Source organism: Bufo bufo, chromosome 1 (assembly GCF_905171765.1).
Source record: "Bufo bufo chromosome 1, aBufBuf1.1, whole genome shotgun sequence".
Lineage (NCBI taxonomy): Eukaryota > Metazoa > Chordata > Amphibia > Anura > Bufonidae > Bufo > Bufo bufo.
In genome coordinates, this window is record NC_053389.1 from 345,326,450 (window position 1) to 345,346,393 (window position 19,944).

The window sequence follows — 19,944 nt, forward strand, 5'->3', positions numbered from 1 at the left end:
GAGTAATCACAAGAAAGGATTAAATGGAACTAAGTTTAATATGAGAGATTCCCCCAGCACCAGGCACCCAGGGTGAAAAAAGGTGTATAACCTAGATACAGAGAGGAGGCTTACCGGGCTAAGGGCGACTGAGGCTGGATCCATTGGCTTGCGGGCAGCGTCCAAATCAATAGGAGCAGACATAACCAGAGCCGGATACACCGCAGGGAAGACGCCAGTGTTCCCGGCTTTTTTCAAATGCCGGCATATGGTGTGACGTCCCGGCGCACTTCCCCACGTGACGCCGTAAAGACGTCATCACACAAGCGCCGTTCTTCAGCCAATAGGAGACTCTCCCCGCTCTGACACGGGGAGTCTCCGCTCACAGAACGCCTGCTAAAACTATTCCTTGCTCTGGCTAAAGGGAGCAAGCGACTGGAGCCCAGGGTAGCCTTGCAATGAAGGACTTACGCCGGAGGATGGAGAAGGGAGGCACGGCGTCCCCGAGGTCCCCTATCACGGCCCTCCCAGAATCTGGGGAAGAGACCAGACCGTGCACCAATGAAAAAAATTCCTGGAACACAACAGGAGGAACTTCTGCGCGACCCGGGGACAGGAAACAACACTGACCTAGGTAAGGAGAGGAGTCCTTTTAAACTTCAGCTTCCGGGTTGTTTCCTGTCCGGGGGGCGGGGACACCCTCCTGTTGAGTGCCGTTGGGGAGGCGCTGGGAAAATACAGTATATCACTATCGTCACAATGTCTCTTCAGCCCCATCAATCCCTATATGGAGAAATAAAACGTGCTAAATGATGCAGTATACCATAACAGGTCCTGTCCGGCAAGGTAGAAATCAATATATGCATTAACAGTGGCCTTATTCAAAGGAGGCAATACATTCTAATGCCCGTACGGACATAGGGATCACAATAAATAGGAGTTATGTAGATGAACAGTTCGCTCATCACTAGTACACTTATTCCTAGGTCACTTCCTTATGTTCCTTGCGAACCCCAGACCCACTAAATCCTCAACGTCCCCTCCTCTATCACAGACTATAACTACTCTATGTACTCCATATCAGTATGACCCCCCCCCCCAGATCCTAAATTAATCCATAGGCTACCTGCGCCATACATGTGCAGTGCTGCAGAGAGTGACTTAAAGGGGTTTTGCCATCTCAGACAATGGGGGCATATCGATAGGATATGCCCCCATTGTCTGTTAGGTGCAGGTCCCACGGAGCAGGGAAATGAACGGAGGGTGCACTGCGCATGTGCAGCTGCCCTCTATTCATTTCTATGGGGCCGTTGGCTCGGCTACTTCCGTCTGCCCCATAGAAATGAATGGGAGCAGGGGCCGCACGTGCGCGGTGCGCTCCCATTCACTTCTATGGGAGCAGCGGGGAGCAGAATCAGACAGAATTCTGACAGCACCAGTCTCCCCCGAGGTCAGGCAGGGGACACTAGTGTTTGGCGTCCACTACCAGCTCTGCGATTGGCTGGAACAAAGCTCCAGCCAGTGGCAGCATTACAGCATCAGAAGGGACAGGAAGTTAACGTATGCATGCCACCATTCTAGTCAATGACTGAGTGCAGAGAGGTTCTGTGCCCCTCCGTGCTGTTAGTTGGCTTACTGGGACTTGTGGTGCGCGTGCTCCACTGCGATCTCCATTACTCTCCTGTGGAAGAAGAAAATAAAAAAATCTCTAGGACTCCTGCAGTGATCATTTTTTTTTCATCTGCAGTAGTTCCAGATCCCTAAACCACCCCCCTAATCCCTAAGCCCTGTCCCTATCCCCCTTCCTGCTTTTTTTTGGACAAACAATCAATCTGTGACTTCTTTTTTTTTCTTTTTTTCCCTCCAGCTCTGCACCACTTTCTGTGTGTGAGCTGTGAACACCAAGTGCTCATCAGAGAGAGAGATCTCTATAGACAGATTTTTAGCTAGTGTTCAGGGTAAATTTTTATACTGCAATTTTTGCACAAATGCAGACTTGGACATCCTGCAAACCTGAGCACCAATCAATACCGTATTTTTTACTGAATGCTCAGTTTTTAGTGTTTTTTTTTTTCTTTTGTGGGGGGGGGGGGGGGGGGTTTAAAAAGAATTTGTACTTAGTGTTACCCCTTAATAAAATCCAGTGTGACCGATTGCCTTCAGAAATCACATAATTAGTACAAATAAAAAAAAATCTACCTGTGTGTAAATTATTCTCAGTATAACTACAGGCATCAGGGGTTTGTTACAGAACATTAGTGATCATGAAAACCAAGGAACACTCCAGACAGGTCAGTGATAAAGATGTGAAGTGTAAAGCATGGTTAGGTTATAAAAATATATCCCAAGTTATGAACATTTCACAGAAAAATGTTCAATCCATCATCTGAAAATGGAAGGAGTATGGAAGAATTGCAAACGTACCTCCACCTAAACTGACAGCCCAGGCAAGGAGAGCACTAACTAGAGAAGCAGCCAAGAGTACCATGGTCTGCAGAGATCCACAGTTCAGGTGGAAGAATCTGTCCACAGTAGGGTTGTTGCGGGTATCTAAATTTCGATACTCAAATCAATACATTTGTATCGATACCGGGATTTCAATTTTTTCGATACTGGGCTGCGCTGCTGCGCAGTCCAGTATCACAGAACATGAGCGCGCTGGTGTGAGCGCGCTCATGTTCCCTAAGCAGCACAGGGGAGAAGGTGCCTGTGCCGCTGCCACCAATAAGGAGAAAGGGGTGGGCGCACTGCGCCACCCATGAATGTAGGACTTTAAGTAACCAGGCTACATAGAGCAGCGCCCAGGGATCTCCCTGCACCTACTATTATTCCTGGGCGCTGCTCCGTTCGCCCGCTGTGCCCCCATTACTGTCTCCTGCTCCATATGGTAATTACTACTATCAGAGCAATGGACAGGAGACATTAGCTTCTCTCCTGGCTCCGTTTTGACAGACTTTTTTTTTTGAAAGAATAATGCAAACGGATCCGTAGTGAACGGATACAAGCGCTAGCATTATCGGTGCAGATCCGTCTGTGCAGATACAAGACGGATACGCACCTAACGCAGGTGTAAAAGTAGCCTAAGCCCCACAAAGTAACTTCAAAACGGCATTGGTCCTTTAAAAAGTGGGTTTTGGAAATGTACAAATTGCTACAAAAATTCAAAGGCTTCTAAAAAAATAAAATAAATTACATTTACAAAATCATGCCAACAAAGACATATGGGAAATGTAAAGTAATAAGCATTTTATAAGTTATCACTCTCTGTCTTAAAAAGCATTGAAATTAAAATTTTATCAAATTTCCAGTTTATGGACTTTTTAAAAAAAATAAAGGAAAAACAAATCTACTCAAATTTACTACTACCATGAAGTACAATGTGTCATGAGAAAACAATCTCAGAATGGCATGCATAAGTAAAAGTGTTCCAGAGTTATTAACACATAAAGTGACACTTCAGATTTGCAAAATTTGGTATGGTCCTTAAGGTGAAAAATGGCAAGGTCCTGAAGGGGTTAAAGTACCACGTGCTACGTGGCAAAAAACTCAAACAAAACCAAAACATAAGTTAACTTTTCTCCGCTGTCTTTCCTTTAGCGTTCACGAACACAAATTTATTTTTTTCCACGTCTGTTTCATTTTTGTGGCCCATATGTGGAACCATTCACTTCAATGCAAAAAAACTGCAAAAAAACGAAAATGCATTCCGTGTCCATATGTCCACATGGCCGTTCCGCAAAAAAAATAGAACCTGTACTCTTAATTGTACACAATACAGACAAGGATAGGACTGTTCTACTAGGGGCCGAACATTCCGTTCCGCAAAAAATGAAATTCACACGGTCGGAATCCGTGTTTTGCGGATCAGCAATTTGTGGACCGAAAAACATCCAATGTGTATTACAGCCAATGTTCTTCTCCTAATTGTATGGGCACACTTGTTATGCCCATGCAATTAACAGGACAAATATGCTCATACTCGTCTTGCACCGTCAGCTTTTTAAAGTGGGATGTTTATGGCATACATATCGCCTATCCTTTATCACCTGATAGATGGGAGTCTGCAATACATCTATAAAGGTTATAGATACCTTCAGGAGAAATCTGTCTGAAAATCATTTTATCAATTGGTTTTTATTAAAAATGTTCATCCGTTTTTGAGATACAATGATTAAAAAAATGCTTTTCATCATCTGGAGACTGTCGCTCCTGAGTTCCATCATCTGATGGCTTATGTGAAGCTTTATGTCTGACCTCCTTACCTCAAACACTCATTATAGCTAAACTCATATCAAACTGATAAGAATATGGCTGAGGATGCACACGAGCATATGCATTTTGCATCCGCAAAATGGCGATTCTGAAAAAAATTATAATTACACTCCTATAAACAACGAAGTTGATTTTGTCCGCTCTTGAGTAGCCTCCAAATAAGCTAATACACATCTCCTAACATCCAAATGATTGAATTAAATCTTCTTCAGATTTCTTGGATTATTACAAAAGGAAGGGAGAACCACTTCCTGAGCTTTATGGAAATCCGCTGCCAGGGAGAAACTACTCCCCTCTATGACGCACACCTGTAGGATCCACTTCCTAGGACAGGAAACCACTGAGGAAGGGAAAGGCTCCTCCTTTTTTTACATGTGGGTTTCCTGTCCTGGGAGGCTGACACTCTCTCCTGGTGCGGTCATGGAGATTGGAAAAAATACAGATGACGTCTGTGACATCCATGTTGCATCCGTTTTCTCATTTTGCAGACCCATTGTAACAATGCTTATTCTTGTCTGAAAAACAGACAAGAATAGGACATGTTCTATCTTTTTTGCAGGACTACGGAACGGACATATGGATGCGGACAGCATACGTATTGAAATGAACGGGTCCGCATCCGACCTGCAAAAAATGTGGATCAGATGCGGACCAAAAAACGGTTCTGTGAATGAGACCTCAAATGAGTGTTTATCAGGTCGGAAGATCAGTGATACGGCTTCACATGAGCCTTCAGCTGACGGGACTGAGAAGTGATACTCTGCAAACAGACAGATTTTTTTTAACCCTTGTATCTCAAAAATGACTGAACATTTTTAATAAAGACCAACTGAAAAAATGATTTTAGCCAAAAATGAGTACAATGCAATAGTAAAAACATTGCCCCGAAGATGCCCATAAGTGCATCAGATTAGCTGTGTCTCATAGATCAACTTGGCCTATGCAAATGCTAGGAAATTTAACAATCACATATTTTAGCAATTAATACAAATTCTTTAAAACCCTTTAATTAGCAACTCATTTCACAGGAATGAGAACATGAACACGCTTATCATGCTACACTAAGATTACCTTAGCAGATCCTTGTGATCAATAAGAACTTGCAAGTAATCAGCCAATTTCTTCTGCATCAATGAAAGGTGCAACCAGGCTCTTCCTCTACCAACAGAGGTCCTTGAAAACAAGAATTGTTAAGTGAGCTTAAAGAAATACCAGTTTACCATCAAAAATTCAACAGTATGCACATATCTTGACATTAGGGTCATGTTCAGACATGGCACAACTGCTATGCATTGTCATTTGCAGTGATTTACAGCACAAAAGTCCATCCACATATGGTAGAAAAAAAAATCCATGTGAGATTCAGGTCATTCTGCTGTGGATTTTCTCACAGAATTCACCTTTTCAGTGCAAGGGTGAAATCTGCCACAAAACCTGCATGTAACAAAATATCAGATTATCTAGAAATTCTGTTTATCCAGAAGATGTTTCTGCAATACAATGAGTTTATGAATACCAGAAGCAGAAATGACCAATTATGACATTACAGGGAGTGCAGAATTATTAGGCAAGTTGTATTTTTGAGGATTAATTTTATTATTGAACAACAACAATGTTCTCAATGAACCCAAAAAACTCATTAATATCAAAGCTGAATATTTTTGGAAGTAGTTTTTAGTTTGTTTTTAGTTTTAGCTATTTTAGGGGGATATCTGTGTGTGCAGGTGACTATTACTGTGCATAATTATTAGGCAACTTAACAAAAAACAAATATATAGCCATTTCAATTATTTATTTTTACCAGTGAAACCAATATAACATCTCAACATTCACAAATATACATTTCTGACATTCAAAAACAAAACAAAAACAAATCAGTGACCAATATAGCCACCTTTCTTTGCAAGGACACTCAAAAGCCTGCCATCCATGGATTCTGTCAGTGTTTTGATCTGTTCACCATCAACATTGCGTGCAGCAGCAACCACAGCCTCCCAGACACTGTTCAGAGAGGTGTACTGTTTTCCCTCCTTGTAAATCTCACATTTGATGATGGACCACAGGTTCTCAATGGGGTTCAGATCAGGTGAACAAGGAGGCCATGTCATTAGATTTTCTTCTTTTATACCCTTTCTTGCCAGCCACGCTGTGGAGTACTTGGACGCGTGTGATGGAGCATTGTCCTGCATGAAAATCATGTTTTTCTTGAAGGATGCAGACTTCTTCCTGTACCACTGCTTGAAGAAGGTGTCTTCCAGAAACTGGCAGTAGGACTGGGAGTTGAGCTTGACTCCATCCTCAACCCGAAAAGGCCCCACAAGCTCATCTTTGATGATACCAGCCCAAACCAGTACTCCACCTCCACCTTGCTGGCGTCTGAGTCGGACTGGAGCTCTCTGCCCTTTACCAATCCAGCCACGGGCCCATCCATCTGGCCCATCAAGACTCACTCTCATTTCATCAGTCCATAAAACCTTAGAAAAATCAGTCTTGAGATATTTCTTGGCCCAGTCTTGACGTTTCAGCTTGTGTCTTGTTCAGTGGTGGTCGTCTTTCAGCCTTTCTTACCTTGGCCATGTCTCTGAGTATTGCACACCTTGTGCTTTTGGGCACTCCAGTGATGTTGCAGCTGAAATATGGCCAAACTGGTGGCAAGTGGCATCTTGGCAGCTGCACGCTTGACTTTTCTCAGTTCATGGGCAGTTATTTTGCGCCTTGGTTTTTCTACACGCTTCTTGCGACCCTGTTGACTATTTTGAATGAAACGCTTGATTGTTCGATGATCACGCTTCAGAAGCTTTGCAATTTTAAGAGTGCTGCATCCCTCTGCAAGATATCTCACTATTTTTGACTTTTCTGAGCCTGTCAAGTCCTTCTTTTGACCCATTTTGCCAAAGGAAAGGAAGTTGCCTAATAATTATGCACACCTAATATAGGGTGTTGATGTCATTAGACCACACCCCTTCTCATTACAGAGATGCACATCACCTAATATGCTTAATTGGTAGTAGGCTTTCGAGCCTATACAGCTTGGAGTAAGACAACATGCATAAAGAGGATGATGTGGTCAAAATACTCATTTGCCTAATAATTCTGCACGCAGTGTATAAAAGGGTCATCCAGCCTAATTAAAAAACTAATGGCAAAAAGCAGTAAGTTAAGGGGTTTTCTCATCTCAGACAATGCGGGCATATCGCTAGGATATGCCCGCATTGTCTTATAGGTGCGGGTCCCACCTATATTGAGTACGGAGTCCCGAAAGTGAAGGAGAGCACGCTGCGCATGTGCAGACGCCCTCCATTATCCTAGCGATATGCCCCCATTGTCTAAGATGGGAATACCCCTTTAATAAAAACATCTCTCATCTTTAAAGGGGTTATCCCATGACTAATGGGAAAAATGTAAATCAGACATCAAATAGTCCATGACCACCTCTTTCTAAGAAAGCTAGAACGAGTTCTGTACCTCACAAAGACCCAGAGATCTCCCCATTCATTGCTCTACTAGATTTATATCAAGCTGAAAGCTCAAGGGGAGCGTCTTTTCTGCTGCAGCTAAGGGGTGTGTCCATGCTCTCCCTATCACAGCTCAGGAGGCAGTTGAAGGATGAAACTTAGCATGTGCGGCCTTTTCAGTGAGCAGGTCAAAGAAATAAAATAAAAACAGCAGGTGGCGCTATACAGATAGCCAGTGAGTTATTCAATAAAACCTATGTCTAATTTTTAAAGGGAACCTGTCACCGGGATTTTGTGTATAGAGCCGAGGACATGGGTTGCTAGATGGCTGCTAGCACATCCGCAATACCCAGACCCCATAGCTCTGTGTGATTTTATTGTGGAAAAAACCCCGATTTGATCCATATGCAAATTACCCTGAGATGTGTCCTGTACGTGAGAGGAGTCCAGCGTGAAGGAGCGCAGCACCGCTCAGCATCCTCAGAATCTCCTCCTTGCTCCCCCGACGTCAGACAGCCCGAGCGTCGTAATCTCACGATGCGCGAGCTAGCGCATGCGCAGTGTCCTCATAGTGTTCCTTCCCTGTGCTGGCAGCAGCCTCAGGGAAGGAACAGCGCATGCGCTAGCTCACGCATCGCGAGATTACGGCGCTCTGGCTGTCTGACGGATGTGCTAGCGACCAACTAGCAACCCATATCCTCAGCTCTATACATCAAATCCCGGTGACAGGTTCCCTTTAATTACAGGAAATTACAAAAGTATTCAGATCCAGGTGCTGGTTTGAAAACTGTAGAATATTTTTCGTGGGACAACCCCCTTTAAGGGTGCCTTCAAGGGCCTGGATGTAATTCTGGAGGGTAATAATATTACAAGCTATAGCTACTAGAGATGGGTCGTTGATCCAGGGAATTATTCTGATTGCCTGATTGGAGTCGGGAAGAAATTTTTCCCCCTAAAGTGGGGAAAATTGGCTTATAATGTATAGAGATAGAGAATTGGAGGAGGGTATATAGTGTATATAGATAGAGGAGTGGTGGGCCTATAATGTAAAGAGAGGGAAGACTGGAGGAGGGTATATAATGTATATAGAGGGAGGAGTGGTGGGCCTATAATGTATAGAGAGGGAAGACTGGAGGAGGGTATATAACGTATAGAGAGGGAAGACTGGAGGAGGGTATATAACGTATAGAGGGAAGACTGGAGGAGGGTATAAAACGTATAGAGGGAAGACTGGAGGAGGGTATATAACGTATAGAGAGGGAAGACTGGAGGAGGGTATATAACGTATAGAGAGGGAAGACTGGAGGAGGGTATATAACGTATAGAGGGAAGACTGGAGGAGGGTATATAACGTATAGAGGGAAGACTGGAGGAGGGTATATAATGTATATAGAGGGAGGAGTGGAGGAGGGTATATAATGTATATAGAGGGAGGAGTGGTGGGCCTATAATGTATAGAGAGGGAAGACTGGAGGAGGGTATATAATGTATATAGAGGGAGGAGTGGTGGGCCTATAATGTATAGAGAGGGAAGACTGGAGGAGGGTATATAATGTATATAGAGGGAAGACTGGAGGAGGGTATATAATGTATATAGAGGGAGGAGTGGTGGGCCTATAATGTATAGAGAGGGAAGACTGGAGGAGGGTATATAATGTATATAGAGGGAGGAGTGGTGGGCCTATAACGTATAGAGGGAAGACTGGAGGAGGGTATATAATGTATATAGAGGGAGGAGTGGTGGGCCTATAATGTATAGAGAGGGAAGACTGGAGGAGGGTATATAATGTATAGAGAGGGAAGACTGGAGGAGGGTATATAATGTATAGAGAGGGAAGACTGGAGGAGGGTATATAATGTATATAGAGGGAGGAGTGGTGGGCCTATAATGTATAGAGAGGGAAGACTGGAGGAGGGTATATAATGTATATAGAGGGAAGACTGGAGGAGGGTATATAACGTATAGAGAGGGAAGACTGGAGGAGGGTATATAACGTATAGAGAGGGAAGACTGGAGGAGGGTATATAACGTATAGAGGGAGGAGTGGTGGGCCTATAACGTATAGAGAGGGAAGACTGGAGGAGGGTATATAACGTATAGAGGGAGGAGTGGTGGGCCTATAATGTATAGAGAGGGAAGACTGGAGGAGGGTATATAACGTATAGAGGGAGGAGTGGTGGGCCTATAATGTATAGAGAGGGAAGACTGGAGGAGGGTATATAATGTATATAGAGGGAGGAGTGGTAGGCGTATAATGTATAGAGAGGGAAGACTGGAGGAGGGTATATAATGTATATAGAGGGAGGAGTGGTGGGCCTATAATGTATAGAGAGGGAAGACTGGAGGAGGGTATATAATGTATATAGAGGGAGGAGTGGTGGGCCTATAATGTATAGAGAGGGAAGACTGGAGGAGGGTATATAATGTATATAGAGGGAAGACTGGAGGAGGGTATATAATGTATATAGAGGGAGGAGTGGTGGGCCTATAATGTATAGAGAGGGAAGACTGGAGGAGGGTATATAATGTATATAGAGGGAGGAGTGGTGGGCCTATAATGTATAGAGAGGGAAGACTGGAGGAGGGTATATAATGTATATAGAGGGAAGACTGGAGGAGGGTATATAATGTATATAGAGGGAGGAGTGGTGGGCCTATAATGTATAGAGAGGGAAGACTGGAGGAGGGTATATAATGTATATAGAGGGAGGAGTGGTGGGCCTATAATGTATAGAGAGGGAAGACTGGAGGAGGGTATATAATGTATATAGAGGGAGGAGTGGTGGGCCTATAATGTATAGAGAGGGAAGACTGGAGGAGGGTATATAATGTATATAGAGGGAAGACTGGAGGAGGGTATATAATGTATATAGAGGGAGGAGTGGTGGGCCTATAATGTATAGAGAGGGAAGACTGGAGGAGGGTATATAATGTATATAGAGGGAGGAGTGGTGGGCCTATAATGTATAGAGAGGGAAGACTGGAGGAGGGTATATAATGTATATAGAGGGAGGAGTGGTGGGCCTATAACGTATAGAGTGGAAGACTGGAGGAGGGTATATAATGTATATAGAGGGAGGAGTGGTGGGCCTATAATGTATAGAGAGGGAAGACTGGAGGAGGGTATATAACGTATAGAGGGAGGAGTGGTGGGCCTATAACGTATAGAGAGGGAAGACTGGAGGAGGGTATATAATGTATATAGAGGGAGGAGTGGTGGGCCTATGATGTATAGAGAGGGAAGACTGGAGGAGGGTATATAACGTATAGAGGGAGGAGTGGTGGGCCTATGATGTATAGAGAGGGAAGACTGGAGGAGGGTATATAACGTATAGAGGGAGGAGTGGTGGGCCTATAACGTATAGAGAGGGAAGACTGGAGGAGGGTATATAATGTATATAGAGGGAGGAGTGGTGGGCCTATAATGTATAGAGAGGGAAGACTGGAGGAGGGTATATAATGTATATAGAGGGAAGACTGGAGGAGGGTATATAATGTATATAGAGGGAGGAGTGGTGGGCCTATAACGTATAGAGAGGGAAGACTGGAGGAGGGTATATAACGTATAGAGGGAGGAGTGGTGGGCCTATAATGTATAGAGAGGGAAGACTGGAGGAGGGTATATAACGTATAGAGAGGGAAGACTGGAGGAGGGTATATAATGTATAGAGAGGGAGGAGTGGTGGGCCTATAACGTATAGAGAGGGAAGACTGGAGGAGGGTATATAACGTATAGAGGGAAGACTGGAGGAGTGGTGGGCCTATAATGTATAGAGAGGGAAGACTGGAGGAGGGTATATAACGTATAGAGAGGGAAGACTGGAGGAGGGTATATAATGTATATAGAGGGAGGAGTGGTGGGCCTATAATGTATAGGGAGGGAAGACTGGAGGAGGGTATATAATGTATATAGAGGGAAGACTGGAGGAGGGTATATAACGTATAGAGAGGGAAGACTGGAGGAGGGTATATAACGTATAGAGAGGGAAGACTGGAGGAGGGTATATAACGTATAGAGGGAATACTGGAGGAGGGTATATAATGTATATAGAGGGAAGACTGGAGGAGGGTATATAATGTATATAGAGGGAGGAGTGGTGGGCCTATAATGTATAGAGAGGGAAGACTGGAGGAGGGTATATAATGTATAGAGAGGGAAGACTGGAGGAGGGTATATAATGTATAGAGAGGGAGGAGTGGTGGGCCTATAACGTAAAGAGAGGGAAGACTGGAGGAGGGTATATAATGTATATAGAGGGAGGAGTGGTGGGCCTATAACGTATAGAGAGGGAAGACTGGAGGAGGGTATATAACGTATAGAGAGGGAAGACTGGAGGAGGGTATATAATGTATATAGAGGGAGGAGTGGTGGGCCTATAACGTATAGAGAGGGAAGACTGGAGGAGGGTATATAACGTATAGAGAGGGAAGACTGGAGGAGGGTATATAATGTATATAGAGAGGGAGCAGTGGTGGGCCTATAACGTATAGAGAGGGAAGACTGGAGGAGAGTATATAACGTATAGAGGGAGGAGTGGTGGGCCTATAATGTATAGAGAGGGAAGACTGGAGGAGGGTATATAAAGGGAGGAGTGGTGGGCCTATAATGTATAGAGAGGGAAGACTGGAGGAGGGTATATAATGTATATAGAGGGAGGAGTGGTGGGCCTATAACGTATAGAGAGGGAAGACTGGAGGAGGGTATATAATGTATATAGAGGGAGGAGTGGTGGGCCTATAACGTATAGAGAGGGAAGACTGGAGGAGGGTATATAATGTATATAGAGGGAGGAGTGGTGGGCCTATAACGTATAGAGGGAAGACTGGAGGAGGGTATATAATGTATATAGAGGGAGGAGTGGTGGGCCTATAACGTATAGAGAGGGAAGACTGGAGGAGGGTATATAACGTATAGAGAGGGAAGACTGGAGGAGGGTATATAATGTATAGAGAGGGAAGACTGGAGGAGGGTATATAATGTATATAGAGGGAGGAGTGGTGGGCCTATAACGTATAGAGAGGGAAGACTGGAGGAGGGTATATAACGTATAGAGAGGGAAGACTGGAGGAGGGTATATAATGTATATAGAGGGAGGAGTGGTGGGCCTATAACGTATAGAGAGGGAAGACTGGAGGAGGGTATATAACGTATAGAGGGAGGAGTGGTGGGCCTATAATGTATAGAGAGGGAAGACTGGAGGAGGGTATATAATGTATATAGAGGGAGGAGTGGTGGGCCTATAACGTATAGAGAGGGAAGACTGGAGGAGGGTATATAATGTATATAGAGGGAGGAGTGGTGGGCCTATAACGTATAGAGAGGGAAGACTGGAGGAGGGTATATAACGTATAGAGAGGGAAGACTGGAGGAGGGTATATAATGTATAGAGAGGGAAGACTGGAGGAGGGTATATAATGTATATAGAGGGAGGAGTGGTGGGCCTATAACGTATAGAGAGGGAAGACTGGAGGAGGGTATATAACGTATAGAGAGGGAAGACTGGAGGAGGGTATATAATGTAAGAGAGGGAAGACTGGAGGAGGGTATATGTTTCTATGTTTCTATGGTATATAATGTATATAGAGGGAGGAGTGGTGGGCCTATAACGTATAGAGAGGGAAGACTGGAGGAGGGTATATAACGTATAGAGAGGGAAGACTGGAGGAGGGTATATAATGTATATAGAGGGAGGAGTGGTGGGCCTATAATGTATAGGGAGGGAAGACTGGAGGAGGGTATATAATGTATATAGAGGGAAGACTGGAGGAGGGTATATAACGTATAGAGAGGGAAGACTGGAGGAGGGTATATAACGTATAGAGGGAGGAGTGGTGGGCCTATAACGTATAGAGTGGAAGACTGGAGGAGGGTATATAATGTATATAGAGGGAAGACTGGAGGAGGGTATATAACGTATATAGAGTGAGGAGTGGTGGGCCTATAACGTATAGAGAGGGAAGACTGGAGGAGGGTATATAACGTATAGAGGGAGGAGTGGTGGGCCTATAACGTATAGAGAGGGAAGACTGGAGGAGGGTATATAATGTATATAGAGGGAGGAGTGGAGGAGGGTATATAACGTATAGAGGGAGGAGTGGTGGGCCTATAATGTATAGAGAGGGAAGACTGGAGGAGGGTATATAATCTATATAGAGGGAGGAGTGGTGGGCCTATAATGTATAGAGAGGGAAGACTGGAGGAGGGTATATAACGTATAGAGAGGGAAGACTGGAGGAGGGTATATAATGTATAGAGAGGGAGGAGTGGTGGGCCTATTACGTAAAGAGAGGGAAGACTGGAGGAGGGTATATAATGTATATAGAGGGAGGAGTGGTGGGCCTATAACGTATAGAGAGGGAAGACTGGAGGAGGGTATATAACGTATAGAGGGAAGACTGGAGGAGTGGTGGGCCTATAATGTATAGAGAGGGAAGACTGGAGGAGGGTATATAACGTATAGAGAGGGAAGACTGGAGGAGGGTATATAATGTATATAGAGGGAGGAGTGGTGGGCCTATAACGTATAGAGAGGGAAGACTGGAGGAGGGTATATAACGTATAGAGGGAATACTGGAGGAGGGTATATAATGTATATAGAGGGAAGACTGGAGGAGGGTATATAATGTATATAGAGGGAGGAGTGGTGGGCCTATAATGTATAGAGAGGGAAGACTGGAGGAGGGTATATAACGTATAGAGAGGGAAGACTGGAGGAGGGTATATAATGTATATAGAGGGAGGAGTGGTGGGCCTATAACGTATAGAGAGGGAAGACTGGAGGAGGGTATATAACGTATAGAGAGGGAAGACTGGAGGAGGGTATATAATGTATAGAGAGGGAGGAGTGGTGGGCCTATAACGTAAAGAGAGGGAAGACTGGAGGAGGGTATATAACGTATAGAGAGGGAAGACTGGAGGAGGGTATATAATGTATATAGAGGGAGGAGTGGTGGGCCTATAACGTATAGAGAGGGAAGACTGGAGGAGGGTATATAACATATAGAGAGGGAAGACTGGAGGAGGGTATATAACGTATAGAGAGGGAAGACTGGAGGAGGGTATATAATGTATATAGAGGGAGGAGTGGTGGGCCTATAATGTATAGAGAGGGAAGACTGGAGGAGGGTATATAATGTATATAGAGGGAGGAGTGGTGGGCCTATAACGTATAGAGAGGGAAGACTGGAGGAGGGTATATAACGTATAGAGAGGGAAGACTGGAGGAGGGTATATAATGTATAGAGAGGGAGGAGTGGTGGGCCTATAACGTAAAGAGAGGGAAGACTGGAGGAGGGTATATAACGTATAGAGAGGGAAGACTGGAGGAGGGTATATAACGTATAGAGAGGGAAGACTGGAGGAGGGTATATAACGTATAGAGAGGGAAGACTGGAGGAGGGTATATAACGTATAGAGAGGGAAGACTGGAGGAGGGTATATAATGTATAGAGAGGGAGGAGTGGTGGGCCTATAATGTATAGAGAGGGAAGACTGGAGGAGGGTATATAACGTATAGAGGGAGGAGTGGTGGGCCTATAATGTATAGAGAGGGAAGACTGGAGGAGGGTATATAATGTATATAGAGGGAGGAGTGGTGGGCCTATAATGTATAGAGAGGGAAGACTGGAGGAGGGTATATAATGTATAGAGAGGGAAGACTGGAGGAGGGTATATAATGTATATAGAGGGAGGAGTGGTGGGCCTATAATGTAAGAGAGGGAAGACTGGAGGAGGGTATATAATGTATAGAGGGAGGAGTGGTGGGCCTATAATGTATAGAGAGGGAAGACTGGAGGAGGGTATATAATGTATAGAGAGGGAAGACTGGAGGAGGGTATATAATGTATAGAGGGAGGAGTGGTGGGCCTATAATGTATAGAGAGGGAAGACTGGAGGAGGGTATATAACGTATAGAGAGGGAAGACTGGAGGAGGGTATATAATGTATATAGAGGGAGGAGTGGTGGGCCTATAATGTATAGAGAGGGAAGACTGGAGGAGGGTATATAATGTATATAGATAGAGGAGTGGTGGGCCTATAATGTAAGAGAGGGAAGACTGGAGGAGGGTATATAATGTATAGAGGGAGGAGTGGTGGGCCTATAATGTATAGAGAGGGAAGACTGGAGGAGGGTATATAATGTATAGAGAGGGAAGACTGGAGGAGGGTATATAATGTATAGAGGGAGGAGTGGTGGGCCTATAACGTATAGAGAGGGAAGACTGGAGGAGGGTATATAATGTATAGAGAGGGAAGACTGGAGGAGGGTATATAATGTATATAGAGGGAGGAGTGGTGGGCCTATAATGTAAGAGAGGGAAGACTGGAGGAGGGTATATGTTTCTATGTTTCTATGGTTTATAATGTATATAGAGGGAGGAGTGGTGGGCCTATAACGTATAGAGAGGGAAGTCTGGAGGAGGGTATATAACGTATAGAGAGGGAAGACTGGAGGAGGGTATATAATGTATATAGAGGGAGGAGTGGTGGGCCTATAATGTATAGGGAGGGAAGACTGGAGGAGGGTATATAATGTATATAGAGGGAAGACTGGAGGAGGGTATATAACGTATAGAGAGAGAAGACTGGAGGAGGGTATATAACGTATAGAGGGAGGAGTGGTGGGCCTATAACGTATAGAGTGGAAGACTGGAGGAGGGTATATAATGTATATAGAGGGAAGACTGGAGGAGGGTATATAACGTATATAGAGGGAGGAGTGGTGGGCCTATAACGTATAGAGAGGGAAGACTGGAGGAGGGTATATAACGTATAGAGGGAGGAGTGGTGGGCCTATAACGTATAGAGAGGGAAGACTGGAGGAGGGTATATAATGTATATAGAGGGAGGAGTGGTGGGCCTATAACGTATAGAGAGGGAAGACTGGAGGAGGGTATATAATGTATATAGAGGGAGGAGTGGAGGAGGGTATATAACGTATAGAGGGAGGAGTGGTGGGCCTATAATGTATAGAGAGGGAAGACTGGAGGAGGGTATATAATGTATATAGAGGGAGGAGTGGTGGGCCTATAATGTATAGAGAGGGAAGACTGGAGGAGGGTATATAACGTATAGAGGGAGGAGTGGTGGGCCTATAATGTATATAGAGGGAGGAGTGGTGGGCCTATAACGTATAGAGGGAAGACTGGAGGAGGGTATATAATGTATATAGAGGGAGGAGTGGTGGGCCTATAACGTATAGAGAGGGAAGACTGGAGGAGGGTATATAACGTATAGAGAGGGAAGACTGGAGGAGGGTATATAACGTATAGAGAGGGAAGACTGGAGGAGGGTATATAATGTATATAGAGGGAAGACTGGAGGAGGGTATATAATGTATATAGAGGGAGGAGTGGTGGGCCTATAACGTATAGAGAGGGAAGACTGGAGGAGGGTATATAACGTATAGAGAGGGAAGACTGGAGGAGGGTATATAACGTATAGAGAGGGAAGACTGGAGGAGGGTATATAACGTATAGAGAGGGAAGACTGGAGGAGGGTATATAATGTATATAGAGGGAGGAGTGGTGGGCCTATAACGTATAGAGAGGGAAGACTGGAGGAGGGTATATAACGTATAGAGAGGGAAGACTGGAGGAGGGTATATAATGTATATAGAGGGAAGACTGGAGGAGGGTATATAACGTATAGAGGGAGGAGTGGTGGGCCTATAATGTATAGAGAGGGAAGACTGGAGGAGGGTATATAATGTATATAGAGGGAGGAGTGGTGGGCCTATAACGTACAGAGAGGGAAGACTGGAGGAGGGTATATAATGTATAGAGAGGGAAGACTGGAGGAGGGTATATAACGTATAGAGAGGGAAGACTGGAGGAGGGTATATAACGTATAGAGAGGGAAGACTGGAGGAGGGTATATAATGTATATAGAGGGAGGAGTGGTGGGCCTATAATGTATAGAGAGGGAAGACTGGAGGAGGGTATATAATGTATATAGAGGGAGGAGTGGTGGGCCTATAACGTATAGAGGGAAGACTGGAGGAGGGTATATAATGTATATAGAGGGAGGAGTGGTGGGCCTATAACGTATAGAGAGGGAAGACTGGAGGAGGGTATATAACGTATAGAGAGGGAAGACTGGAGGAGGGTATATAACGTATAGAGAGGGAAGACTGGAGGAGGGTATATAACGTATAGAGAGGGAAGACTGGAGGAGGTTATATAATGTATATAGAGGGAGGAGTGGTGGGCCTATAACGTATAGAGAGGGAAGACTGGAGGAGGGTATATAACGTATAGAGAGGGAAGACTGGAGGAGGGTATATAATGTATATAGAGGGAGGAGTGGTGGGCCTTTAACGTATAGAGAGGGAAGACTGGAGGAGGGTATATAACGTATAGAGAGGGAAGACTGGAGGAGGGTATATAATGTATATAGAGGGAGGAGTGGTGGGCCTATAACGTATAGAGAGGGAAGACTGGAGGAGGGTATATAACGTATATAGAGGGAGGAGTGGTGGGCCTATAACGTATAGAGAGGGAAGACTGGAGGAGGGTATATAACGTATATAGAGGGAGGAGTGGTGGGCCTATAACGTATAGAGAGGGAAGACTGGAGGAGGGTATATAACGTATAGAGAGGGAAGACTGGAGGAGGGTATATAATGTATATAGAGGGAGGAGTGGGGGGCCTATAACGTATAGAGAGGGAAGACTGGAGGAGGGTATATAACGTATAGAGAGGGAAGACTGGAGGAGGGTATATAACGTATAGAGAGGGAAGACTGGAGGAGGGTATATAATGTATAGAGAGGGAAGACTGGAGGAGGGTATATAATGTATAGAGAGGGAAGACTGGAGGAGGGTATATAATGTATATAGAGGGAGGAGTGGTGGGCCTATAACGTATAGAGAGGGAAGACTGGAGGAGGGTATATAACGTATAGAGAGGGAAGACTGGAGGAGGGTATATAATGTATATAGAGGGAGGAGTGGGGGGCCTATAACGTATAGAGAGGGAAGACTGGAGGAGGGTATATAATGTATATAGAGGGAGGAGTGGTGGGCCTATAACGTATAGAGAGGGAAGACTGGAGGAGGGTATATAACGTATAGAGAGGGAAGACTGGAGGAGGGTATATAATGTATAGAGAGGGAAGACTGGAGGAGGGTATATAATGTATATAGAGGGAGGAGTGGTGGGCCTATAACGTATAGAGAGGGAAGACTGGAGGAGGGTATATAACGTATAGAGAGGGAAGACTGGAGGAGGGTATATAATGTATATAGAGGGAGGAGTGGGGGGCCTATAACGTATAGAGAGGGAAGACTGGAGGAGGGTATATAACGTATAGAGAGGGAAGACTGGAGGAGGGTATATAATGTATAGAGAGGGAAGACTGGAGGAGGGTATATAACGTATAGAGAGGGAAGACTGGAGGAGGGTATATAATGTATAGAGAGGGAAGACTGGAGGAGGGTATATAATGTATATAGAGTGAGGAGTGGTGGGCCTATAATGTAAGAGAGGGAAGACTGGAGGAGGGTATATGTTTCTATGGTTTATAATGTATATAGAGGGAGGAGTGGTGGGCCTATAACGTATAGAGAGGGAAGTCTGGAGGAGGGTATATAACGTATAGAGAGGGAAGACTGGAGGAGGGTATATAATGTATATAGAGGGAGGAGTGGTGGGCCTATAATGTATAGGGAGGGAAGACTGGAGGAGGGTATATAATGTATATAGAGGGAAGACTAGAGGAGGGTATATAACGTATAGAGAGGGAAGACTGGAGGAGGGTATATAACGTATAGAGGGAGGAGTGGTGGGCCTATAACGTATAGAGTGGAAGACTGGAGGAGGGTATATAATGTATATAGAGGGAAGACTGGAGGAGGGTATATAACGTATATAGAGGGAGGAGTGGTGGGCCTATAACGTATAGAGAGGGAAGACTGGAGGAGGGTATATAACGTATAGAGGGAGGAGTGGTGGGCCTATAACGTATAGAGAGGGAAGACTGGAGGAGGGTATATAATGTATATAGAGGGAGGAGTGGTGGGCCTATAACGTATAGAGAGGGAAGACTGGAGGAGGGTATATAATGTATATAGAGGGAGGAGTGGAGGAGGGTATATAACGTATAGAGGGAGGAGTGGTGGGCCTATAATGTATAGAGAGGGAAGACTGGAGGAGGGTATATAATGTATATAGAGGGAGGAGTGGTGGGCCTATAATGTATAGAGAGGGAGGAGTGGTGGCCTATAACGTATAGA

The 19,944-nt window shown here is 44.7% G+C and overlaps 1 protein-coding gene across 2 annotated transcripts in view; it reads right to left on the minus strand.

Moving 5' to 3' along the window:
- The window catches only part of LOC121009503 (RUN and FYVE domain-containing protein 1-like), a 186,977-nt gene that overhangs the window by 156,351 nt on the left and 10,682 nt on the right, over positions 1-19,944 (minus strand). For both annotated transcript variants that reach the window (XM_040442693.1, XM_040442684.1), the window contains one exon: positions 5,323-5,424. In XM_040442693.1, the coding sequence (XP_040298627.1) occupies positions 5,323-5,424 (102 nt within the window). The remainder of the gene's footprint in view (positions 1-5,322; positions 5,425-19,944) is intronic.